Source organism: Delphinapterus leucas, chromosome 17 (genome assembly GCF_059928025.1).
Source record: "Delphinapterus leucas isolate spDelLeu-1000000601 "Yukka" chromosome 17, BTC_Dleu_Yukka2, whole genome shotgun sequence".
Lineage (NCBI taxonomy): Eukaryota > Metazoa > Chordata > Mammalia > Artiodactyla > Monodontidae > Delphinapterus > Delphinapterus leucas.
The window spans coordinates 77411405-77439251 of NC_143145.1; the positions used below are offsets into that span (position 1 = coordinate 77411405).

A 27847-nucleotide genomic window follows, 5' to 3' on the forward strand; every position below is an offset into this window, starting at 1 on the left:
AGGCTCTTTCAAAACTGGAGGCTTTGCACATTTGGTTTCCTCTCCTTAGAATGGTTCCGCACCCTCTGCAGGACTGAGAAGTCTTCCTGATCACCCCAGCGAAGACGACCCCGCCCTACTTCTCTGTGTATATTACACTTTCATCTCCTTAATGGCACTTCATACTTGTAATTAGGTAATCTTTGTTTACATAGTTATTGGCAGCCCTTCTGCCCTCACATATAAACTCCAAAAGAGCAGGCCTACATCTGAATAGCTCACACCTGTATACCCAGTGCTTGGGACTCTATGAATAATGGTTGAATGGTGTTGATTATTTCAAGTACAGGAAGCAAAGAACACAGTAGAGCGAGTGCAGATTCAAATCTGAACTCTGGTTCCAGTCTACCAGCTGGACAGTCTTGGGCATGTCACTGAAACTCTCTACCTCAATTTCTAAATCTCCAAAACGAATGGTTGTGAGAACTACATGATTTCAAAAGTATCTACAGCAATGCCCGGCACAGAAAAAAAAAAAAAAAAAACTCAATGAAGTTTAGCTATTCATTTATGCATGAATTTATTCTCCAAGTATTTACTGAGTGCTCACCCTTTGCAGGGTGTAGTGTAAAATTCTGTGAGTAAATCAGTCTTTGCCACTTGTGGACTTGAAATCCAGTAAAAGAAACAGCATGGGCACAAAGAGATAAACACAAAGAAAGTTTGCTAAGGGCTGCTATAAACAAGGAGCACAGACTGAGTGGCTTAAAACACAGAAATTCTATTGTATTACAGTTCTGGAGGCTAGAAGTTTAATATGAAGGTGTTGGCAAGGTTGTTTCCTTCTGAGTGCTTTGAGAGAAAACCTGTTCCATTCCTCTCGCCCAGCTTCTGGTGGTTCGCTGGCAACCTCTGGCTTTTCTTGGCTTGTGCAAGTATCACCCTGTTCTTCCTGTCACATGGCATTCTTCATGTGTGCATGCCTGTGTCCACATTTCCCTTTTATATAAGGATACTCAACTAATTACACCTGCAATTGTCCTTCTTCCATAGAAGGTCAGGTTCTGAGTTATTGGGGGTTAGGACTTCAACACAAGAATTTGGGGGGAACACAATTCAACCCATAAGACTATAAGAATATAACATTTCTTAAGCAAATTCAATACTCTGTACACTTAAATAACAAGAGAGCTGTAAATGGATTTGGATTTGTAGAAAATTGGCTCATGCAGAATATTGTAATGGTTTCAACACCAATCACGTCAAAACTAAAGTCTCATTATTAGCCGAAATTTTAATTTCTCTTTTTCTAAGTTTCATAAGATGAACCAGAGTATTTAAATATAGAAAAAGAATAGAAACTAAATGATTACAAATTATATTTTTCAGGAGAAGAGAAAAAGCTATTAAAATTAAAAACATCTTAAAACAAAAGCACCAGTACATCTACGTAGTAAAATAAATGTGTCTGCATCTACCGCCAGATATCTATAAGTGAGGGGTACCCTTCATAAAACTTTGCTTAAAAACATGTTACCACAACTACACCACCATCATTCAGACCCCTCTCAACACATTTTATCTCAGCATCATAGTGTCACAGGTGATCACAAGATGGTTTGAATGTGGAGTGGAGAGACAGTTAACTGGTTTTCACAGTGAGAAAAAAATTACTGGTTTTATTTCATTTGACAGGATGTTCTCTAAAATAAAAACAGAGTCCATCTAGGTGTTAAGAGCTGCTTGTTTTCTATAAATCCTCTAAAGATTTCTGTTACTGTAGATATGTAAAGTAAGAGTTTGCGATTTTTAGGCCTCATAGGAATATGGTGGTAACCTGTCCATAAAGTGATGCAAGGTGCAATAAATCTCCCCTGGTAATAACCATATTCGGAGACAAAGTTGCCCCTGTGATGTTGAGAAGACATCTAAAGCTCTGTGGGGGCAATCCCTGCCAAGCTAAGTTCAACATTTCACTGAGGCCATTCTGAGAAAGTGGCTCAGAAATGCACGTGGAAGAAATTTTAGACTGAAAAACATGCCATTAAGACTCATTTAAATGTGGCAACCAAAAACAATTTAATAAAAGCATATGATCAAGTGTTTCACACGTATATAATAATAAAATACATGTTATTCTGAAACAAGAAAAATCAAAAGTAGCCTCACAAAAATGTGTCTAAAGTTCTTGGGTGACTTGATGAATCTGTTACCTGGTGATGAACTGCTTTTTCAGAAAAGATTTACTTTGCACAGTTTTCTACAGGCATGCACTCACGCTTTTCACATTCTCTCCAAGCTCATTTAGCAGAATTAAGAACGTGAATGTGGCATCTGAGGCAAACACACAAATGTGCTCGAGGGTAGAAGCACAGTAACATGGGAGGTGGCCAGAGCAGTGCAGTGAAGGAAGTAGAAAGAACAGTGAGATTTTGCAAACCAAAGCGCATCCAAATACACTAGCCTCAAAATGGTAAATTCTCCCTAATTATATCACCAATCTGGGGAGGAGGGAGGTCGGATGAAGTGTGAATGAGATGATAAAAACCTTTCATTTGTTTCTTTAACTTTAAGAAGGAGTTAATGGACCATCTTTTAATGGTGCGCACAGTGACTCAGTCATCAGCACGTAGATTCTCTTCAGCAAATGTGTCCTCCGAATACCATTTGCCCTCAACACCCACACTTATTTGTTGCTTCATAACCCCCATCTTCCAACAGTTGGTGGGAGCAGAAAAAAACACGAAAGGGAAAATAATAACAGCTGGTTTCAGTGGAAACAACAAGAGATCTGGGAGTCCTACCCAGTGGCATGCTGGAGGAGGCTTACACCAGATCAGAAAGTTAGACTTTTAGGATTTTATGAGCCAGTTGTAAAACACAACCATTATTTTAAAATAAATAATAAAAACTTTAAATTGTATTAAAAACAGAGGGACTAAACATTTAAAACACATCCTTTCCTCATTATTTTACTGTCTTCCTTTTTCTATGCTTCTGAGGTTATTTATGCTTATTTTATCTGTATGATGGAAATGCTATGTAATGTTGTACTTCAACTTGGCCAAGGTGGGAGTATTTACACCAAAGAAATTGGCAAATGCTAAAAATCAGGGTATAACATTGTTTTGTTGATCGTCTAGACCTAAAAAAGTGATGGAAAACTTTTTTCTAGTAATGTGTATTCAACCTAAAATGTGTCATGTCATTATATTACCAATAGCACAAAAGAATTGAGGCAACCCCAAAAAATGTACAGAAGACCTAAATATACATTTTTCTAAAGAAGACATATAGATGGCCAATAGGCACATGAAAAGCTGCTCTACATCGCTAATTATCAGAGAAATGCAAATCAAAACCACAACAAAGTATCACCTCACATGGTTCAGAAAGGCCATCATCAAAAAGTCTACAAATAATAAAAGCTGGAAAGGGTGTGGAGAAAAGGGATCCTGCTACACTGTTGGTGGGAATGTAAATTGGTACAGCCGCTATGGAGAACAGTATGGAGGTTCCTTAAAAAAATAATAATAGATTTACCATATGATCCATCAATCCCATTGGTGGGCATATATCCAGAAAAAATGAAAACTCTAATTCGAAAAGATACATGCACCCCAATGTTCACAGCAGTCCTATTTACAATAGCCAAGACATGGAAGCAGCCCAAGTATCCATCGACAGATGAATGGATAAAGAAGATGTGGTACATATACACAATGGAATATTACTCAGCCATAAAAAAGAATAAAATATTGCCATTTGCAGCAACATGGATGGACCTAGAGATCGTCACACTAAGTGAAGTCAGACAAAGACAAATATTATATGATATCACTTATACATGGAATCTAAAAAAATAATACAAATCAACTTATTTACAAAACAGAGACAGACATAGAAAACAAACTTATGGTTACCAAAGGGGGCAGGGGAGGAGGAGGGATAAATTAGAGGAGTTTGGGATTAACAGATACACACTAATATATATAAAATAGATAAACAGCAAGGATTTACTGCAGCATAGGGAACTATATTCAATACCTTGTAATAACCTATAATGGAAAAGAATCTGAAGCTGTACACCTGAAACTAACACAGTACTGTAAATCACCTATAGTTAAATTTAAAAAAAAAAATTGAGGAAATAATTTTCCAGTACTTGAAAACTATTACCCAATTCTGCAAAGAATCTGTTCATATGTTGGAGGAGGTCATGGAGAGGACCTGACTTCCAGTTGACCCTCGAGCTGGAACCGGGCAATGAGAGGCTCCCCACTCCCTCCCAGTCTTCGAATATATGTCCTGCCCACCATTCCCTCAGTCGGGCTTGTTTCAAGGATGCAGCCTGTACAGAGCAATGTGTTGTTGAGACCATCTGGACGGTAGACATGACTGAACCCAAAAAGGCCTCTAAATAAACTGAAGATTCTGGCTGCTGTGGGTGGGGGCGGAGAGCAACTCATCTTGCAGCCCTTCCAAGACAAGTGTTGTAAATTCTCTTGCAAATTAAACCTGCTGCCTACCAATCAGGAGTTGCCTGCCTCTTCTGCCCCTCCTTGGCCTCGGGCTATGGGGGGGGCAGTCTAGAATTCCACCTGGGTTCGAATCAATATCATGTCATCGATGGAGTGAAGTTACAATACCAACTTCCTGGTTTCACCTTCTTATTCCTCCTCAAAGGAAATAAAAATATTAACCAGCATTTATGTCAGAACTACAGAACCAAGAGTCCATCAAGTTAATCAAACTAAAGAGATTCTGCCAGAATTAATCGGTTATGTAGAATTTACAATAAAGAGTACTGCGTATTTTATTATTATTATTTGTCAAAGTGACTGCTACACATCCTTATATATAGTAAGATTTATAATGTATTATGTAACAACGTAAAATATACATATATGTTTTGTTTTGTCCGAGATCCAATTATTAAGCGTTTACCATCACCCGGCTGTCTCTACCATCCAAAACCTATTGAGCTGAAGAAGGTGTTTAACTCTTCAAGCATTAGCTGTCTCATCTGTAAACTTGTGAACTGGGTGCCTTCCTCAGAGGACAGTTTTAGGGGTAAAATAAAATAGTGTTCATGCAAAAACCCGGTATGGATCGCAACTGTTAATTACCATCATCCATTCAGCTGTATGTTTTCTCTCCTAATACGAGCTCTTCTAAGGACTCGCAGGGTTTACAAAGATGAACAGTGTTTGATCCTTATGCTCAGGCTGCTTACGGTCTAGTAATGTGGAAATCACTAAAATAACATAAGAGGATGAAATGTGTTCTAACAGAGGAAAAAGCAACCTACCGTGCAATTAAAGGAAGAGAAGGGATTGGTCTTTACCTGGAGCACCAAGGAAGACTCCATAGAGAAGGTGGAATTCTGAGATGAGCTTTGACGAGTAACTTGCATTTCTATCAGTTGAGAAGGTGTATGTGGAAAATGCAGGCATTCGAGGCTGACACATGAAACACCAAACACGTCACCATCACAAGTATTACAACCTCAGCTCAGGAAATCATAACTACAGTGATAAATCTGCTGCATCAAAAACCCTTCCATGTTACTTCCACATAAAACAGAAAGGATTCTGCTACTATAGGTTATACAATCCAGTGTGCCCATCTACAATTCTGCATATTCAAAGGTTGACTAAATATTTATTGTTTTCCCAGCTTATAAGCCACATCCACTTCTAATAACCAAAGTGTAAATTATCCTCTGACCTTCTCTCCTTAATGAAAAAAATTCATGTTCCAGTGAATTTTCAAATTATTTTTCAAGGAAACTCTATAAAATACATCCTATTGTTAAATAGGACAAAAGGGACTGTTCCATAGATTTAAAGAAAAGTACTCACTGATTCCAGATCTATAAATATATAAATTATGCACACATTATGTAAACAATGAAGAGCACCTCTAAAGTGAGGGTTTAATGGGAGAGTAAAACACGGAGGAGAAAAGTGAAGCCTTTTAAAACATTCGTGGGTACAAGGACTAACTATTAAAGAAAGAGCATTATTTTATCCCTCAGTTAATGAGTCTTGCAAGGGTTGACATGACTTGGTCAAACTCACCGAAAACCTTTTTCCTCTTGCTAGTCAAAATATGCTAGCTAATGTTTGTGACTTTAAAAAACAACACTTGGAAGAAAGCTTTACAGAGCATCTACTGAGTCTGTATTAAGTGTAATAAAAGAGCGATGTCTATTAATCTCTCACACACAAGTCTCACACGTAAGGTCTGTGGCCTTGACCTCAAGTGACTATGAAATAGACCACAGGCCCAGTCTAGGTCCCAACAGGACATATGTGAAGATAAGCATTCGCTCCCCACTGAAAGCCCTATCGATCTCCACTCTTCCCATTCCATGCACGTCCTGGCAAGCCACTGCGCCTTCTCTCCCTGATGACAGCTGTCAGTCTGTCGCTGTCTGAACACGCAACATTTCTACAAAATCTAAAGAGAAACTGGAAGGGCAGGGGCTGAAACACTCTGTTTAAAAACACACAGCGCGACCTCCTTCCTGGAGATCCAAGACTCCTCAATCACCCGCTTTCAACCGCAGGAGGGAAGAACCGCCTCTTAACTAAGACTTGGAGCTCGCCCCGTCTCCTCGGACCTGGGCATTCCCACGCACCTTGTTACACAACGTTACTGGAAACCATCCCGAGAAGAGAGAGCCCACAAGCCCCTGTGAAACTTCAGCGGGAGTGCGGAGGTGCTAAAGCCAGCCGGCCAACCCAGGGGCTGGGAAGTCGCTCACTTCCCCGGCGCCCGGGCAGCAGCCCCTGGACCTCGTGGCGACGCCCGGCGGGGGCGCGTGAACCCCCGTGCCCGGGGCCGCGGGGAGACAGCGCCCTCCCGCAGGGCGACCCGGTGAGTGCCCGCGGCGGGGAGGGCAGTGCGAGGGGAGCGGCGGGGAGGGTGGGAGCCGGCGGAAGCGCGGAGCTCGGCCGCCCGCCCGCCCGGCGCCCGGAGCTGCGGCTCCGCGGAGGGAGCCGGCGAGGCCGGTCCCGGGGCAGGAACTCACCAGCTGCAGCGCGCAGAGGCCGATGAGCGCACAGCGCCCGGTGCAGCAGCCCATGGTGCCCGCGTTGTCCGAGCGGCGCGCGCCGCCAGAGGTCCGCGTCGTCCGGCGCCGCTGCCTCCGAACTCCTGAGCAGCCCCCGCCCGGCGCTCGCCCGGCCCGGCCCAGGCTCCACCGCCCCGCGGGCTCCGCTCGCAGCTCTCGGGGCCGGGCTCGCGCGCCGCCTTTGTTAGTTTCCCGGGCGGGCAGAGGTCAGGACGGCGAGCACGACCCGAGCGTCTGGCGAGGGTCCCTGCCGCCCGCTGTGCAGGTCTGCTTCTTTGGAAGGGGGGCGGGCCGGGCGGGCGGGGCGGGGGCGGAAGGCAGGCTACAGATGGTGAGTGGGTGGAAGTCTGTTTAGGGGAGGGGAGTGTGTAGGAGGTGGGCGTCTGAAAAGTGGAGAGGGCCGCGCGTGTGCGTGCGTGTGTGTGCGTGTGCGTGTGCGTGTGGCGGGAAGGGATGAATGGAAGGGAGTGCCGGGGGGAGGGTCGGCCTGTCTTGTTTGGACTCTGGAGAGGGAGGACGAGGAGGAGAAATTAGAATGCGAATGAATATGAATGAGCGTGAACAGGGGCGTCTGCGGGTGCTGGAGACCCTCGGCGGCGGGTGGAACTGGGGAGACCCGGGCGGGGCTTTCTCGCTGGGGGCTGTGCTGGGTGTCGGGAAGGTGGTCGAGGCGGGTGCGAAGGAGGGAACCGGGTTCGGCTGAGGTGCCCCGGAGGTAGAGACGGTGGGAGTGGAGACGGCGTGGTGCCCGTGGGAGACGGGCCCGGAGGCGAGAAGCCGAGGGCGGGCGAGCGCGGCGGAGCGCGGGCCGAGCTCCGAGACGGCGGGCTGCGAGCGCGGGCGCGTCCGCTCGGCCGGCGCTGGGCGCGCGGCTCCGGGATCCCGGGGCCAGGGTCGCCCCTGCCGCTGCGGCCGGCTGCCCGGAGGGCGCCCCTGCCGGAGTCTCAGGGGGAAAGTTGACCGAGTTGGATGGGCGAGAGGCGGGCGATGCTGCGGCGAGGAGGTGCGCCGGCCGGGAGCGCGGGGATGGAGCGGGACGCCGCGAGGAGACCTGGCGTAGTTTTCTCCACTAAAATGCTGTAGAGATTATCACCAGGCGTGAAAGGAGAGGACGCGTGGCTTTTTCTAGGAATGGAGAATGTTTCCTGGGTGAGGATAAATATGATTTCTCCCTAGAGAGAATGAAATTGTTTGGAAGGGTCTTGGAAATAAGACCTGGTCCCGGACGGTTAAGATCCAGGACAAACTCTCCATGAACCCCAAGGAGGCTCTCTTGCTCTCTCTCTCACCTAATAGATTAGAGCGGAGGAGTTCTGCGGAGGATTCAGTTTCTTCAGGCTCGGTGTCAGATTTCATGGGCACGTTTGCTGTACCTGGTGGAACAACGCACGGGGCTCGCGCACCTGGAAGGGCAGGAACAAGCCTCCCGGCCAGTTGTGTCAAGAGGTTTTCTGCGGATCTTGGCACTGAAACCCCGTTCTAACCCACTGCGGCCCTCCTGGGTCCTTAGTGGTAGGTTAGTGAGAAAAGGACAGAGATCTCTATGTTTTTAAAAATTCATTCCGTGCAGGGAAACTCTGCTCAAGGCAATCCTTCACACATTGCCGGGAGTTTGGTTTTTATTTGTTTTGAAATTAACTGGCTCTTTCTAAACCGTTCCTTCAGGACTGAGGTTTATAACTTAAAACAGAGCTCCCAGGAAAATGGTTGCATGATGTCTTTGAAATGCTAGTAGGGACACACGGAATAGTCTGAAGATTCGGGTCAATGAAGGGGTCAAGAACACGAGTTGCTAGATTCCACCTCTGTCCATTGTCTGGGAGAAGGGGACTAATAGAGGCAGAAGCCTTTTTTCCTTTTTTTTTTTTTAAACCCAACCTTTAAGACATCAGAGATCATGAGGGCATGCTTCTTTTATGCACAATAAACATAACCGTCACCATTCATGATGAATGAAAACAACAGGAAAAAATAGACCCTGACAAATAGATAATTTAGCATATAGAAAAGGACAACACAGAAAGTTCCAGGCCACTGACCCCTCTGAAAGCTGTTGGAGGCAGCTGAAGAGGGAGAGAACATGAACTAGTCTACCTACAACTTCCAGAAATGATCACAGCCTCTTCATGATCAGGGATTGTGATGAATGATGATACTAAACATAATGGCCCTTCTTTCCCTCCACATTTACATATGTTTACCCCAGTATCCTTTTTTCATCGTTTTATTTATTTTTTAGGAAGTACCAAATTTGCAGCGTCCTTGCCAGGCACCAGACTGAGTACTTTATGTGTATTCATTTATTAAACCCTCAGAACAGCCTATGAAATGGGTGCTATGAGCATCCCCAGTGCAATGATGTGGAAATGGGAACAGGGCATCCCAGGGCTACTGAATGGAGGAAGAGGAGCTCAAAGCCAGGTCATGTGACTCAAGAGCTCCTTGAGGTGCGTGCTCACCGTACTGCCTTTAGATCTTAGGGTGCGAGTGACACCTGTTGGCACTACCTGCTCCCCACTGGGAAGCAGGCATAGTAATTTGCATTTACCCCATCTTCAGAGTCAGTGCCACTCACGTGGTGTGATTCCAGGGAACCAGGAGGGTCCTCCTATACCTTTCCCTTTCCCACTGCCCTCTCTACTGATAGACCCAGATTGGCGTTTCTTCCTTGTACAGTTAAAGACAGTTGAAAAGTGCATTTGGCTTTGAAAGAGAGGAAGAGGAAAGACTCAGAGATGGCACAGTGCTAGTAATAAGTCTAGAAAGTGTGTGAAACTACCTCTGTTTTTCTCTTCGGTCTCTCATTCCTTTTCTAAATTGAATTCCATCATGAACTAAAAATCGTCCTCCCTTCCTTCTTTGTTTCCTTTCTTCCTCAGTGCTGCCCTCAAATACTTCTTTCTTCTTTTCGTAATTGCTTATTATGTCAAAGGCTATGCTAGCTGCCAAGTTTGCAGAGCTAAGTGATATACTACCTCTCCTCCCCCAGAGGCTTGGAGGTAGGAAGGGAAAGCAGAAGGTCAATGAAGCGGGGCCCACTTGGCACTGAGTGCTATCACCAAGTGCTGTCACTAAGGGAATTACCTGTCTCTTGGGGAGGGGAGAGGAGAGGAGAAGAGAGTAGACCGTGACTGAGCAATGGAAACAGTGGGGCCCAGGGAGGATTTTGGAAAAGTTATTAATGAAGAAATAATAATCTAAGGATCAACTAATCCAATGTATGGTTGGTTGTGTCATTCCTCACTGTAGAATCTCAGACAAGTCACTTTGCTTCACTTCGAGGCCTCATTTTCCTGTGTAAAGTGGGCATGATGTATGACTTGCCCCATGGGAATAAGCCTGACAGTTCTTCTTCATCCTCCACCTACATGTGTCTTGCTCCCTCACCTCATGTCACATCCATAGAGGCCTTTGCTGACCACGCCATCTGATTTAACACCCCAGTCAGTCTATTGCATTTTCAATCAAAACATTGCTTTGTTTATAATTTCCCATCTCCGCCACTCAAAAACAATGCTGTTTCTCTAGTGCTTATAACAATAGTTCAACTCAACATTTGCTGAATTAAAAAAGATAACATGTGCACATTTTTAGCATAACACTTTGCGCACAGTATTGACTATATACGTATACACACATATATGTAGAATACAGTAAGTATGAAACATATACGTATACACAGGCAGACATACCCTAATGACATCAGAGTCTATGGGGTTTTTTCTTTCTTCTTTTTATTTCTCAGTATCTTGGTAAAATTCCTTTTGAGAAACTCCAGTCCTGTCCCCCTTAAAGTTGAGAGAGAAGCAAAATATCTATGCACAGGAAGAGTGAGATAACTGAGTTAAGAGAGTGTCCCTAGAGACCAGACTCAGAAGTGCAGATGTCTAGATTTCACAGGACTTCAAATACTAAGATTTGAGACACCAGCTTGAAGGAATTAAAGTTCCTCCTTAATTATTTCACTGCTTTTTAAAAAAAATTTTTTTGAAGACTTCCAGGTCTGCATTTTTGTTTGAATGAAATAGTGTGCAGTTTGATCAAGTGTTCTTCTATGTCCATTGAGAAAAGTTCCCAAACGTGCCACTAAATGTGTGTTTTTTGCCCTGGTGCCTGCTGATGGTGGGCCCTTCTTGGCACCTTTTTTAAGCAAGAAAATTTACATCCTCCACACATCCTCCTGCAACTAGCTTAACTTCATGAATATCTGACAGATATTGTAATGACAGGATGGCTGCTCAGTTGGAGCAAAGATAAGGTTCACTCTGGAACAAAATGTGGAGACCTACAAGTGGAGTGTGTGCATGGCGGTAAAGGCTGTGGTACATCAGTGTGCTGTCCAATGCCTGCTGAGGCCACAGTCAATTCTAGTTGAACTGATTCACTTGTTATGCATAGCAATGAATGTCCCAGAGTGTTGGGGATACGGGAGAGAGATACTTCTTGCTATTATAAGCACTTTACATCATAGTATTTAAAAGTGACCCCCCCAAAGGGCTGTTTTATTAGGAGGTAACGTGAAAAAGAAGTGGAAGATGGATAGGGGATGTAAGAGTGTTTTTAAGGACACCAGAAAGCCTGGAAGATTCGAGAATTACAAAAGGAGAAAGCGAGGAAATTTCTTTGGAATATTTTGCTTCAAGAATTATTAGTAATAGCTAGTTTTAAAATTTGAAAGGGATAGCCAAGCACCATCTTTTTAAATTTCTGTTTGGGTTAAAAACAAAGCCTCAATATTTACCTAGCACACACTTTAGTGGTCTAACAGCACTGATCTTGTGGCTACTATTATCATAATTAATATTGCAATGATATGCATGTAGAGTGTTTCTAATATCATGAACTGAGCCACCACTACTGACACCAGGAGTTCAAGCATTTCTCACTCAGTAGTTTATTGCCAAACATTGGCGACCATTGGGGATTTCTGTGCAACAAACGCTACTACACGCCTACTATGTCAGAGCCCTCATATCAGAGACACAAACACTTCCTTTACTACCATTAAAATCTGCTCCCCTGCCCTCTGCTTTTCTCAAGATTTCAGAAGATCAGATTAGACTCCTCTGCATGGTGGCTTAGCTAGACATCCAACAAAGAACGAGAGAAGGTGGCATGACTGAAAGCAAAAAAGAGAACATTAATACAAAGTCAGTGAATCCTGATGCCTCCCAACTCGGTTTTTGTATGTATGTATGTATGTATGTATGTATTATCTATCTATTGATACCTATCTATCTGTCTGTCTATTGGATTACATTGTGTTCAAAGGAAAGCAAAGATCTTTTTTCTTTTTTCTCTCGTTTTTAAACCAAGGATGTTAAAATTTTTATCCATTTCAGCACCATATGTGGAGAGAATATCTCTACAAGATGATGAACCTTTGCAGCAGATTTGTTCACATCTCTCTGGTTCCAGAATCGGTCCTATATTATTATATAATGTTTATCTGAGATGGTAACATTAAGGAAGGTATATGGAATCTCTATAATTTACTTTAACACCTTTTTTTTGTAAGTCTAATAATACTTAAAAATAAGTAGTTAAAAGTAAGAAACAATCATATAAAATATGCTACACATGTAACAGCAAGCATATGCAATACTGAACAGTGGCCCATCAGAAACGTAAAACCTAATATAAAGTGCATTAGCTCAGGCTAATATGAAGCAAACTATTTATTTATTTACTTATTTATTTATTTTTGGTATGCGGGCCTCTCACTGTTGTGGCCTCTCCCGTTGCGGAGCACAGGCTCCGGATGCGCAGGCTCAGCGGCCATGGCTCACGGGCCCAGCCGCTCCACTGCATGTGGGATCTTCCCGGACCGGGGCACAAACCCATGTCCCCTGCATCGGCAGGTGGACTCTCAACCACTGCACCACCAGGGAAGCCCAAGCAAACTATTTTTTAGGTATATATAAATGATGGATTTTTTTAATTTGTCCATGGTATTATAATATGCATATATGATCCCCCCAAAATATACCAATGTGCATAAACATACATTTGTTTTCATTTTAAAATCAGTGATACAATGATTTCAAATCACAATGAACCTGCTGCTGCTTATTCCCATGCATTTTTACTCAAGAAATCTAGAGAATTTTTAAAAACCATTAAAGACAATACAATCATATAATTTCCCTTTATATTTTTGAATGGGAAAATTAAAAAATGAAATTGATAGTAGAGAAAATGAGTAGTCCTTTGTAAAATCACTGTGATATTCCGAGGCAGTCTTGCAAATTAGAAGTGGCATTCCGGGCCAAATGGCATAGATTCCCTTTGCATTTACTAGATCCCAAAGTGCCCTCAGTAAGGCTATGGTCTCACCTGAAAGAGTTACAACTCACTACATTATACATTGTATTAAATAGTGTCCTTTGACCTCTTAGGTTTGCCTGGTATGTTTTCCATAGCGGGCTTAACAGAGCAGCGGTAAGGAACTGACAGATTTTGAATACAGTTGTAAATATAGCTCAGTTTTGAATATGTTATATATAAAAATAAGTTGATTAAAATAAAAATTAATTAAGGCACAGAAATCTATTCTTGGTTTTAATCAGTCCTGAGTACCTGCAAACAGATCCTCAGGTGCGTAGTCAAATCAGTGGTGCTGGGACAGAGTGGGAAATACACAAAAGCAGTTTTCCCAAGAAGCACATCCAGTCTAGAAAAAGTCTTGTTAAGATGGCATCCAACAGCGGTTCGTAGTAGATGCTCTGGCTGTCCCACCGCACCCCTTTGTCCTTACCATTTCGGTGCACACGGGCCCAGTTCCTCCCGGCAGCGCCTGGATTTCACATGCAGGGCAGGCTGCGGCTCCAGAGAATTTCTACCTCCTGACTGATAGAAGTTGGAAGAGAAATACTTCAGCTGCCTCGACACTTGGCAAAGATGAGTCAAAGGTGCATATTCTGTATCATTTCCCCAGCTTCCGTGGCCCTCAGGGGTAATTTGTTTCATAATTTACTGAGCTGGCCAAAATACTCGTTTGCGTTTTTCTGTAACATCCTATGGAAAAACCCAGACGAACTTTTTGGCCAACCCAATACCTTTTATTGGCTCTTCCCCTTCTCGGTTTCACGTTCACACTCCTCTTCCGTGGTTTCCAGGGATCATCTCGCAAACAAACTGCTTGCATTTGAATTTTCATCTAAGGGACTGTTTCCATAAAAGGCCAAAGTAAGACATGGTTACACTCACCTGGTGTCCCATTCTTGGCACCGGTACCTTGACTAAGTAATCAGTAGGATGCAACCTGGATTTTATACATGAAAACAACTTAAAGTGATTCTTTAAATCGATTTTATAAAAATCATAAAGAGATGAGCAGGTAATGACTCATCCCACAGCTCACAAGCGCTAACCCAAACGTCACAATATACTGCGTACAAGAAATTTTACACAGTGGGATGCTGACATGAATTTCCCGTTTCTTCCTCACAAAGGATCTGAGCCACTCTCAGCAAGAGGTGACGAAAAGAACTAACTCTGTTTTGCTCATGCCTGTATTTCTCTTCCAACATTGATGGGTTCTGCCCAGCTACTTCTAGATATCCTGTATAATGATGATCTCCAATGAAGTAATCTTGCCCTCGCAACAAAACTCTTATTCTAATTATATGCTAATTATTCTCAGTCTCTGCCTGTGTGCAGCTCAACATCTGTTTTCAGTACAAAGTTACCAACTCTTACATTCAGAAAAAGTCACTGCTGGCAAGGGTTACTCCTGGGTGCCCCTCATCGGTCCCTGACACCTCCTCCTTTCTCCATTTGGCAAAGCTCAGTTCTCTGTGAGCCCTCATTTCGAAAAGGAAAGGTGAGCCTTTATGTTTCTACTCCTTTTGGCAGAAAGAACAACTTCCAGATGGTGTCGTACTCTGAAATGGAAGCAGAAGAACACACCTGTGATACTTGCTGTCGCTTTAGCTCAGAGGTTTTACTGCTTTACTGTTTAATTCCAGTCATGTGATGACACACTGATTAATGAGTTGGGTTTTGTTTCTTAAGTCTCGTTGGAGAAAAGGCATGTCTAAGGTTGAAAGATGGAGAAAGAGGCCCGTCTCAGCGACAGTTAAGCTTGAACCTTTGGGAATACACGTCAAAGCCCATTAGAAATAAAAAAGCTACCAGAACACACTGTCATGCTTCTTCTGCCATAAATGCATCCTATAAATGATTGCTCTGAGCCGACAGTCTCTGTAGCGTGAACCAACCCTTCAACTGGGCAACACTGCATGTTAACATTAATGCTTTGCCCAGATTTATAGTGCTAAAGTGCTGTTATATCTTTTAATGCACTTGGTTCTCAAACTAACCACAGAGGTATCTAGAATAAGCAAGTAACACAGCGAGTCAGTGACTGTTAACCTCTTTTTCTGCCTCATAGCCATCGTTTACCATCAGTAAAACACATTATCTCTGTTAGTTAAGGCAAGTAGTATTAGCCGCTGTAACAAACAAATCCTAAATCTTGGTGGCTTTAGACAATAAAACTTTCTCTCTCCCTCACACAAATGTTGTTGTTGTTGTTGTTAATATATTTATTTATTTATTTTTGGCTGCGTTGGGTCTTTGTTGCTGTGCGCGGGGTCCCTCTAGCGGCGGCGAGCGAGGGCTACTCTTCGCTGCGGTGCGTGGGCTTCTCATTGCGGTGGCCTCTCCTGCTGCAGAGCACAGGCTCCAGGCATGCGGGCCTCAGTAGTTGTGGCTCGCAGGCTCTGGAGCCCAGGCTCAGTAGTTGTGGCGCACGGGCTCAGTTGCTCCACGGCATGTGGGATCTTCCTAGACCAGGGCTCGAACACACGTCCCCTGCATTGGCAGGCGGATTCTTAACCACGGCGCCACTAGTCAATGCGGAAGACTTTCCATGTGATTGTCCAGTGACTCAGCTTCTTCCAATTTTTGGCTTCACCCTCCTCCCGTTCAGCTGATTGAAGGGGAAAGAGTGAGAGAGGGGAGGTTTGCTTATGGAAGGTTTTTAAGGACCAGACCTGGAAAGGAATACACAGCATTTCTGGGCTTATTCTTTGGCCAGTACTCAGCCACATGGCCATATCCAAGTTCAAGGGAGGCTGGCAAAGGTAATCTAGCTCTGAGACCACGAGGAGAAAGAAGTAGGATTATGGAGAACACGTAGCCAGATATAATATGCTGCTTCTAAGTTCCTCATTTTGTCCTGTGACCTCCTCCACTAGAGTACTCCCTCCCCTTCATGCACTTCCCTTCTCTAGGAAACGTTCACCCGTCACGGTTGCTGAGCTCAGATGTTGCCTCCTCTGAGAATCCTTCCCTGATGGGCTCGTGCCCATGCTCAATTTGTATAAGGTACCCCTTTTCTTGTTCCCTTTCCATCTTAATTATCCGTTATTATTGAATTACATGAGCTCTATTTCCTCTTCTGTCTTTGGACAGTGTGTATTAGTGACAATACATACTTGCTGAGTTACCGAAAGAATGGAGCCCATTATTTCCCTTATATCCTCTAGTGGCACCAGAATAGCAATCCTCCAACACATACAGGACAGACTTCATAAGGGTCACCTGTAGCGTTTGTCACACCTAGTCCCTCAGCACCAACCCTCAAATGCTCCTCCCCCCACCCTGCTCCCTTGGGCAGAGTATATATCAAGCTCACTCATGACTTGAGGCACCGCATGACTTGGTCATGTGACTTGCTCTGACCAATGGCATGTGGGCAGAAGTGAAGGTGAGTCTGTTCACAACAGCTGAGCCACAACCCACTCACACAACTGTAAGCAAGAAAGCAGTGTGAGCCTCTGAGCTTTGTAGCAGTGTTTGTTGTACAGCATCACAAAAGCAAATGGTAACTCTCTCACCCTGATCGTTTTTTAATAATGGATCAGGGTGGTGCCTAGAAATCTGTATTTTAAAAGCCCCCAAGGTGCTCAGCCAGCCATGTTTGAAACTATTGTACACACTAGTCTCCTACTTAACAGCAGAAAAACCTACTATTAAGCCCATGAAGCGGGTCATTTCTTAAGACTTTATTGTCAGCCATTTCCCCAATCACTTGCCAGGGAACATGACTTCGGTTAGACTCTCAGCTGTTCTCAGGGCATGGTGAACATGGACCCTGCTGCAGTGGGGGATTTGGGAAGCAGAAGCAGCCTGGAGATGAGCACTGCTGGACCCTGCCAGCCTCAGTGTGGGCAGTAGTGCTATATGAGCCTATATAGGATGTAGGTTGGTATAATTTCCTTCTTTCAACTTGAATTCATTGTTTCAACATAGTGTATTAAAGTGGGCCAGATTACCAAATCTTAAACAATCAGTTTATTCTAAGTCATTAGGTAATATAATTTAAAGGTAAAATAATTATATTATGCATATGGTCTAGCAATAAGAGATGTGTTTAACAGTAAATAGCATAATTACTATTTCATATGTGTTTGCAAGGACTTTTTCCCTACATACCTGGCATGTAGTATGCTATTGTTGGCCATTTTTTAAAAGACGCTTCAGTGATTTTGTTATGCCTCTTTTTAGCCATATAATATGACTACACATGATTTCTCCAGTGATACACATTCTCTGCTCATGAACTGAGGATTTGCAATAGGTGCAAAAGAACCTGGCTCCACGATAGCTGTTCTTACATGCTATAGTTCAATAAGTGACAAAGGAATTTGACTTCTGCTGTTTCTTTAGCAGAGGAGGGAAAGTGCAGGGAGAAGAAATATATTCAACTCTTTAAATGCTATATCTTATTTCCTCCTATCATGGTAGTAAAGGAAGAGGAGATAGTCATAAGAACACTGAGAAATTTCTCACATCCGTGAATCACAATAGGTAGGGAGATTAGAGTACTTTAAAAAAAAGAGTTGACAGTAACCTTCATTTCAAATACAGAGTTATAATTCCAAAGCACAGGCGTATCGTGTCAGAATCCTCCAGGACTCCTCTAGTTTGTCACAGGCAGAAGTCCTGGCTCATTTTTTGTGCTTGCCCTGTTCCTAGCCTACTTCCTAACTTTAAAAATGTTTGTTGAGGGCTTCCCTGGTGGCGCAGTGGTTGAGAGTCCGCCTGCCGATGCAGGGGACACGGGTTCGTGCCCCGGTCCGGGAAGATCCCACGTGCTGCGGAGCGGCTGGGCCCCGTGAGCCATGGCCGCTGAGCCTGCGCGTCCGGAGCCTGTGCTCCGCAACGGGAGAGGCCACAGCAGTGAGAGGCCCGCGTACAGCAAAAAAAAAAAAAAAAAAATGTTGAATGAATGGATGGGCAAGTGGACAGTGGTGGGGAGGGGAGATTTCTTCTGAGCCCAAATGGGAATCATTGATGATGCTAATCCAAAAAGTCATGCATGTGGTGAAACAAACATTTGCTACCAGAAACTTTTGCCCTTTATCCCTGTCCAAGGAGGGTCTCATGCTAGCACCATCTGCTGGGGGCTTCTTGAGATGCCCATGCAGATAAGTCTTCTAGATTAGCCTGCCACTTCCTCAAAAGCTGGCGGACCCTATTTCTGATCCAAGTGCTGCAGAATACTTTTGTCTGCTGTTACCTTTTTATGGATGCCATTGAATACTTTATAGTATCGTTGGCGTTTTTAGCAAATCCTATTTTCAATATATCCTTGAAGAAACAGACATAAAGATGATCTGCTTTTAAATTCATGTATGCTTATATCTCATGCTAAGAAAAAACATTCTTCATTGAAATTGAAGCAGTTTATGTAAAATGACTAAGTTACTAAGTATTTGTAAGCGAACTGAGAGGATGAGTTTTATCTAAATGCTCTGCAAAAGCGTAATTCAGGAAAAAGCACAGCCTTCTTATCATAACCAACATATGAACCTGCTATTAATGGATGTAAACTTAACTTATCCTGCAGAAAGTAGGAGTGGATCCTCTGAGCTTAACTTGAAGAAGGCAGGCAATTTTTTCTCTCATTATTACTTGGTCTAAGGCACAGAAATTCAGGCAAAATTTCCTGTCATTACTACTGAGTCTAAGGGTGGAAATAAAGGTAAATACAACAAATACCCTATAACACTTCACCGTCATTTGTAATTTTAAGCATAGACATCATTAGACAATTTTAAAAAGGAAAAGCAGATGGCTTAGTCCTCATATTAAAAAGCACACGATAATGCTAACTGTGGTCTTGAATGAGAAAGGAAAGCTCTGGGCACTCCAAGCAAGGTTCTAACCATAAGTCTGTCCTCAATCTTAATGTTCCTTATTCTTTTTATTGGAGTATAATTGCTTTACAATATTGTGTTAATTTATACTATACAGCGAGGTGAATCACTACATGTTTTTCTTTTTAATAAGTTTATTTATTTATTTACTTTGGGCTGCGTTGGGTCTTTGTTGCTGTGCGTGGGCTTTCTCTAGTTGCGGCAAGCGGGGGCTACTCTTCGTTGCAGTGCGCGGGCTTCTCATTGCGGGGGCTTCTCTTGTTGCAGAGCATGGGCTGTAGGTGCGCAGGGTTCAGTAGTTGTGGCACGTGGGCTCAGTAGTTGTGGCTCACAGGCTCTAGAGCGCAGGCTCAGTAGTTGTGGTGCATGGGCTTAGTTGCTCCGCGGCACGTGGGATCTTTGCGGACCAGGGCTCAAACCTGTGTCCCCTGCATTGGCAGGCGGACTCTCAACCACTGTGCCACCAGGGAAGCCCTATATGTATTTTTTTAATACCTGGGGCAAAAACCTGGCTAATGAAGTCCAGCAGCTCTGCCCAGAATACAGTCTTATTTCTAAAGTGTTTGGCTAAAGAGGGCCTGGGTTTTTCGCCCTGAAGTTGTCAGATGGTTCTCAGCCCAGGGATGTAAGTTTCACGAGAGCAGGCCTAGTTGAATTTTACCTTTTCTACAGGAAATTAGATGTTACATTGTCTTCAGCACCCCCTTTAGGCTCCAAGCCCTTTAAGAGGCTGTATCCAGGCCCAATATGTGTGTTAGATAAGCTTTGTTCAGGCCTGAGTTATGGTGCTGTTGACTGTGAGTTAAAGGTTAATGGATCAACAATATATATGAAATAAAGTCTCTTTAAAGAGAAATACAGAGAAAACAAAACCTTGTTTTATCAGGAAAAATTGTTTTCAGCTGGGCACACAAGGACAGATTATAATGAGCTGATGTAAACAATTCAAATATTTTTTCATGTTTGGTTGGCTATCAAGCCCAAATAAGCATGTCTTTGAATAACATTTTTTGTAAAGGTTAATCGGTGCAGGACCCTGGAATTTCACCAGTTGTTGCTTCCATAATACATGCTTTACAAAGTCACTGTCCTAAACCACTTTCCTATTGGCAATTTTCTTAGGTATTTATCCTCTGGTATGCAATGTCTATTAGTGATTGCATTATGAAACCCCATCACTGTCTGCTGGAGGCCACATAGGAAATGAGGCACTACCATCCTCCACAAATGGAGTCAGAGAGACCACAGGAGGAGACTCAGAAAGCAGCGACATGGTGGCAGCAAAAAACAAAATGAGACAGAAAGGGCAGTATTTCAGTTTAAAGAAAACTAGAGAGCATCCCAAACAAGATCTATTTCTGTTGAGGGCTGCATTCAGAAGACGACCTGTAGGAGTTAGAGATTTCAAAGATGAAGGAATGCTGGCTGATATAAAGGTCCAGCTCACAATCATGGGAGGAAGTGGGGAAAAAAATTGATCGGAAGTGAAAATAGACATCAAGTAGTCAGAGAACTATGTCTCCCTAAAAATGGCAGGAATTGGGGTGGAGAAAAGAATCCATGAACGAAGCACTACAGTTCTCCCTAAATACAGAAGGGTGTGTGACCCAGAGACTGGAGGTCATATCGAGTGGGCAGAGAGGTGGTGTTATGACCTGATGCCATGGGCTTTGGTACATTTTTATTTAAGAATGGAGCAGTTATTCTTGGAAAAGACTTAGGGTAGATTGCCCTAGGTTCAGAAATTGGCAGGAACCTGGTGAGGTCGGAGAGCAGCTCCCCGCTTCCAGGAAGTCTTTCTCCTCATGGAAGTGTTAGGATGTGCTAGGAGAATACTAAGAAGATAACGAAAATATAGAAGAACTTGTTCACAGTAATCTTGGATTCCACTGGGCACCGTCTAAGGGGCGAAGATAAAGAGCAAGCAGTGTTTGAGGAAGCGTCTGAGGGTGGAAGAGTAGAGCCGTGAAAAGTGGCCAGAGAGGCCTGACTTTTGGCTTGGGTCCCATGATTACCAAGATGAGAAGAAGGGAAGGAATTTACTAGCCAGAAAAGGTTCCTAAATTTGATATGAACGTTATAATGAACATTATCTTAATGCTAGAATTGGAGCAGGTCTCAGGTGTTATCAGGGTCGATGCAGAACTTCCCTCTTCGTGGCACACTAAGTGTCCCATAGCCTGGGGGAAGATTTCTTTCCACTATTGCTTGCTGAGCTGTGGTGCAGGTGTGGGTGAGGTCCTAAGGATGGTTTACAAAGCTCTTTATCATCCATCTGCATCTCCTACTGTTTCTCCCACTGTTTCTCCCTGGCGCGACTAAATGTCCAACAAGGTTTCCCTTTCCACTACCAAGCTCCAGACGGGCACCACGCATGTGGCCTCTTCACCTCTCCCTGGGGAACTCTTCATCAAATTCAGGCATCAGCTAAAAAGTCCACTGCTCTGTGAAGTCTTACTCACCTGCCCCTCTTCTCCCCAAGCTTCACCAAATTCCTCCTTCAAGTCTTCAACCAAACTGAAGGTGACCTGGAGGGGCAGAATTGGACCGAATTAGACAGACATGGTGTGCCCTGAGACCCCTAAAAACATGACTAATGTTCATGTCTAATGTAAGAAGCATTAGCAAAGTTTGACTGTAAATCAACACGTAAACATATGTATCTGGGAGACGAGAGCCAGTGACGTGTTGTAAAACCTCCGGAGCCCAATTGCCTGTGCTCAAATCTTGCGCAAGCAGCTCCACGGCCTTGAGAAACTTACATTACTTCTCTTCCCTTCTCTGTAACATGAGGACCATGATAAAGGTTTTTAACAGAGAAGTGCTATGAGACTTAAATGAGCGAAGTAATATAAAGCTGTTGGAACTGCTCCAGACCCATGGTGAATACGCAGTAAGAGGTAGGTATTATTTCGATCAGTACAATTTTTAAAATTCTCTTGACTTTAATTGAGAACTGATGTTGGATTTGGTTACATAATGTATTTTGTTTTTCCTTTGCTTTGTTCATTATTTGATATTTCTGTTTTTCTCTTTCTTTTGGAAGAATTCAAGCAATAAAAAGTAAATTAAAGAAAATCATTAGGAAACACTTCAATTTTTCCTGAGCTTAATATAGCTCATGCATCTTTTCAAATTATGATTTTTTATGCTTAAGAACACAAACACACACATCATAATCATTTAGAAGTAATTTTAAAGGGTTATTTAGGTGCTTATTTCATATTCTACCCATAATCTTTGAAAGAGATTGCACTATTTTTAAATGGGTAAAGCAAATAAGAATATGTTTAGACAGCATGAAACTCTACTTCTTTTTCTTACCAGTTCTTGCTCTTACAAGTCTGTATGTTTTGTTGTTTTTTTTTTTTTTGCGGTACGCGGGCCTCTCACTGTTGTGGCCTCTCCCATTGCGGAGCACAGGCTCCGGACGCGCAGGCTCAGCGGCCGTGGTTCACGGGCCCAGCCGCTCTGCGGCATGTGGGATCTTCCCGGACCGGGGCACGAACCCGTCTCCCCTGCATCGGCAGGCGGACTCTCAGCCACGGCACCACCAGGGAAGCCCCTGTATGTTCTTTTATACAGGGCTTTCTTCCTCGTACTTCTTATTAGAAACACATGAGAATGTAAATAACGGTAGCTCTTCAGCGGAAACTGCAAAGTGAAATGTATTCTGTGCTTTAGTGGAGTTTACTCCACTCTTAACATAAAATAGCAAGTGGAAGATTTCAAGACTTGAGGTCTATTTATTAACAGGCTGCTTAGGACAGCACTTGTACTGTCCTTTCCTGGAAATCTTACTAACTCAACAGTAGTCAATCCATCATAGCTTCACAAAGGAGGCGATGAAAAGCATGCCTGTCTGCTGCACTTGAAATTGAAATTAGCCTGATTGGATTGCACAAACAGTCCTCTGTAGTCAGCCCTGGTTGACTTCAAAGGATTCATATGCATGGAAGAAAAAAAATGCAAAGCTACAAAGAGTTGAGAATGTGGAGCAAATAATGTCATTTTTTACTTAAGGCTTAAAATAACAAGCAAAACAAAACCAAGAAAACCCAAAACCCTGCTGTTTCCAAACAATTCATTTTAAAACTATATGTGATTAGCCTATTTACTTGTCATTTAATAGCTACAGGTGGCTCTGAACATTACTACTGAAGTTTAAGGCAATTATCTTTATGTACCTTTTGAAATGCATCTTGCTTCGGTAAGTGAAGAAAATGGATGCTATTCCTGAAATCCTGCAATGTTTGTTTACCATTTACAGTGGGCGTGGCAAATATCAGTGTGTGTAGGGCCAGGCAGGAGTTGTGGTAATGGAAGCAGCGTGGATGGAAAATGTGATGAACTTGTTTAAAGGGGAAGCCATGACTCGGCATCAGCGAACTGCTATCTTGCAGGGAGAAGAAACAGCATTGCCTGCTCTAACGACTGTCAAGTTTTTCCACAATTGCAGTTAATTAAGAAATTAAAACACTGTGTGGGCTAACAAATAAGTCATATTTATTATATTTCACAGAAAAATCAGTTGTGAGGGTGTGTGGAGCAAAAGATGAAAAGGTAGCGTTGCTTGAAAATTAGTCACTACAAGAAATCTCTGTTTCTTCTAAGTTGCAGGGGTGAAAACGTTGCCTGAAGGTCAGCGGCAGATACTTCAAACATTCAGATGTCCAAGTTCAGCTTCTTAAGCAGGAGCCTAGGAGGTTGCGTTTCTGGGGCTGAGCCATTACTGCTGTTTTTGAAGCTGCCACCATGAGGGCTCACACGTCAGCTGCTACAGGTGTAGCTAATATTGTCATTACTTCCTGAATTATTCCCATTCCCTCCCTGTAGCCTCCATCATGGGGATCCCTCAGTGCTGCTACCGCTGCTGAAATCAGTGTTGTCACGACTTCCAGATCTGTTGCCACTGCAGCATTAATATCACTGCAGCTACCACTGAGGGCAGCTTTAGAGGAAGCAGGTAGAGAGTAACTTCTCCCCTCATCCACCAGTATGACTTTCTGTCAGGTCCACCCATTGGCAGATGACATAGAAATGATATGCCAATTTCTTTAAGGGTACATGTGCAAAATTCTCCTGAAAATGTTAGAAAACTAGATTGACCATACATATAAAAAATCCATCAGTAATACAGAATAATGGCATTGGTTTTATCTAGTAATGCAGGAATGCTTGAACAATAGAAATTCTTTTCATGTCATTTGTCACATTAACAGATCGAAGGCGGAAAACCATAGGATTGTCTCAGAAGATGTGAGAAAAAAACATGATGATAAAATCCAATACCCATTTATATTACAAGCTTTTTACCAACCTAGGAATAGAAGACAACTTTCTTAACCTGATGTGTTTACCTATAACAAAACCATCAACATTATCATATTTAGTGTTGAAACAATCAATATTTTCTATAAACACTAAGAAAAGGAAAGAGATGTCTGCTGACCGTCCTTATATTTATTATTGTTCTAGAGTTCCTGGCCAGTACAGTCAGACAGGATGAAGAAATGTTATATAATCAGGAACAGAAAAAGACATAAATTGTCATTGTTTGGAGACGTATAAATTACCCATATAAAAACCCAAGAAAATCTGTAGTTAACACTATTCAAATCAACAAGGTTTTTAGGTATAAAGTCAAGGTAAAAAAAAATCACTGAAATTGTTATAAAACAGCAGCAACTAATTAGAAAATATTATTTTTTAAATATACCATTTATATTAAACATTAATGTACCTAAGAATTAATCCAGAGAACACATGTAAGACCTTTCACTTAATTTTATCGAGTGACATAAATACCTATATATACCTAAAAACAAACAAAAAAAAAAACATGAGTATACCATGTTCATGGTTGGGAAGGCATAGAATCATAAAGATGGCAATCTATAAATTTATAGTTATTCCAATAAATACTCCACTAGTATTTTTCTTAGAACTTTATCTTAAAAGTCATATTGAAAAATCAATGGAAAGAACAAGCCAAGATTATGTATAATATTCTATCAAATATTAAAACTTAATAAAGTTATAATTAAAATAGCTTTCTTTGGCTTAACGATACACTAATAAACCAATGGGGAAAACTGCGTAGCATCAAAAAATAGATCAATGGATATACTGAATATTTTGGACTAGTAATGAAAGTTGAGGTATGACAAATCAGTGGAAAAATCATACTATTTAATAAATGATGCTGGAATAATTGACTATCCACATATAAATAAAATCTGTATTTTGTATCATATTATGAAAACCTACTTGGGTTAAAGACTTAAATAAGAAAAGCACATCTTTAAAATATTTAAAAGTATATATAGAAAATTAATGACTTTGGTGTAAGAAAGGGTTTATTAAACAAATACCAGAATATAGGAAGAGCCAAAGAAAAGACTGATAAATTAGAGTATATGAAAATTTTAAATTCTAGGCATCCTAAATAAAGGTTAAATACCAGCCAGAACACTGAATTAGGTATTTACAAAACATGTAACTGCAGAATATAATATCCACTGTATATCAAGGATCCCTACAAATCAATGAGGTAAGTAATTCAATAGAAAAAAATGGTTAAAGATTCTGACACAATATTCACAAAAGATGATAAAAAGAATAGTGGGTTGTTATGGAAATATAATTTAAAACAGCAAGGTACAATTTAACAACTATAAGGCCGATCGTTGCCAGTTTGAAAATATAAAACCGTGGCAGGAACTCATATACTGATAAGAGGAATTTAAATCTGTCACTTTGGAAAGTAATTTGACAATATATGGTAACATTGAAAAAAAGTATATATATTATATATTGTTATATATATATATATATTTGTGTGTGTGTGTGTATATATATATATATATATATATATATTTACAAACAGAAATTCCACCAGGTAAATCTTCTTCCTAGAGAAATCTCCCTAGAGAAATCCATACACATGTACAAGTACTTGAGTACTGACCAAAATCCACAATGCTAGCCCTATCCCAGGACCCCCTTTTCAAACAAAGCTGTTAGGTGGATGGTTAGAAAAGTGACACTTTGTATGGCCCCTGGGACATGCTGGCATCAGTACAGCACTGTCTGTCATGAATGACCATAACCCACCTTAGAAAGATTGTAAACACTGAGAGGCTGGAATGCTCCCTTCCCTAAAACTGATCACTATAAATACTTGTTAACTAAACAAAGGAATGTCATTTCTATTATCATCATATAAATAAAGGAAAGTTATTTCTATCATCAAGTCACAAATACTTTAACAGAGGGGAGAAAAGACCATTTTTAAAACAATCTCAAATTTTCCTCCAGATTCATCTTGCATTTTGTATGTCTAACTGCTGTATAACACCAGCTTGTTTTATTCACCATTGGTACCATAACCCATTTAGAAATACGAAATGTCTTTATGACCACATGAGTAATTAACCAAATAAAAGGCAATATATGAGCCAATTATTCCAGGGCATAACCTTATCCTTGGAAGGAAATTTGATAATAAAAGGGTTTGAATTACTTTTTTTTTCTATTTTAAGAGTATCAAACTGATTCCCAAATAAAATCTAATGCACTAAGATAATATGGTTCCATAAAAGCAACAGCAGCCTTATACCCTTTCTAATGAAGAAAATTAATTTCCTAGCCTATTTGAAATGTCAGAATTCACACTTAAGATTTCTATGAACTAAAATAAATAAACTAATAAGAAACAGTTAAGGGAAAAAACTGAAATAGTAGTGCTATCAAATGGGTTATATGATAACGATTTCCATTTAATAAAGATTTTTGTATATTTTCCTAAATATAAATTCTTCAAGGAAAACAGAATGTTCTGTTAACACAGGAGAAACACTCAAATGGAATAAATGATTTTCCTTTCCTCTTTTGAATAAAATAAATGTCAATTACTTGGCCCATGACACACCAAGTTAGATTGACAGGAAAAAAAAGAATGTGGTTGAATAGCTTCTCATTTGGTGCACTGTTTATGTATTTGGTCTTGATGATAATGCACTGAAACACAATCAATCACTGATTTTAATTTCCTTTATTGTGTTACAGACAGATGAGAAGGCAAGAGAATTGAATGAAGGAGTTGTTTAGCCAGGCTGTGCACCGTCTCTAGATCTGGATGGCACACATATCCTGCGTTCTTTGCAACCTGACTAAGCATGGCTAAGAACCTCCTCACGCAGTCCATGCAGCTCACAAAGCACTTCCCTAAGAGACGGAGTTCAAAAAAGACTCACCACCTTCCTCTTTTTGTATGTGAGGGGATCATAAAACAAAGAACCTAATTTTCATGAATCACAGAATAAAGACGTCTTATATTCTGTATGTATTGTATGTTCTGAAAACAACAAGATTAGTAATAGTTGCCTTTGACACTACCAGGCACTCAATAATCAAGAGTGTAAAATAGCTAGTGGGAAGCAACCACATAGCACAGGGAGATCAGCTCGGTGCTTTGTGACCACCTAGAGGGGTGGGATAGGGAGGGTGGGATAGGGAGGGTGGGAGGGAGACGCAAGAGGGAGGAGATATGGGGATATATGTATACATATAGCTGATTCACTTTGTTATGAAGCAGAAACTAACACACCATTGT

The 27847-nt window shown here is 41.9% G+C and overlaps 1 protein-coding gene and 1 long non-coding RNA gene across 7 annotated transcripts in view; one reads left to right on the plus strand and one right to left on the minus strand.

The window, feature by feature from the left end:
• The window catches only part of NKAIN3 (sodium/potassium transporting ATPase interacting 3), a 524566-nt gene extending 517219 nt beyond the window's left edge, over positions 1 to 7347 (minus strand). For all 3 annotated transcript variants that reach the window (XM_089899105.1, XM_089899104.1, XM_089899106.1), the window contains exon 1: positions 7019 to 7347. In XM_089899105.1, the coding sequence (XP_089755231.1) occupies positions 7019 to 7072 (54 nt within the window). In that variant the 5' untranslated portion in view covers positions 7073 to 7347. The remainder of the gene's footprint in view (positions 1 to 7018) is intronic.
• LOC111185600 (uncharacterized) lies at positions 6491 to 27576 on the plus strand. Of its 4 annotated transcripts, none has more exons than XR_016388554.1 (3): positions 6491 to 6864; positions 23851 to 24013; positions 27301 to 27576. It is a non-coding gene; the product is annotated as an uncharacterized LOC111185600 (long non-coding RNA). The 4 variants fall into 4 exon arrangements; XR_002647606.2 differs by lacking the exon at positions 6491 to 6864 and adding an exon at positions 21992 to 22130 and having other exon boundaries at positions 23845 to 24013; XR_002647608.3 differs by lacking the exon at positions 6491 to 6864 and adding an exon at positions 21994 to 22130.
• The last annotated feature ends 271 nt before the right edge of the window (positions 27577 to 27847 follow it).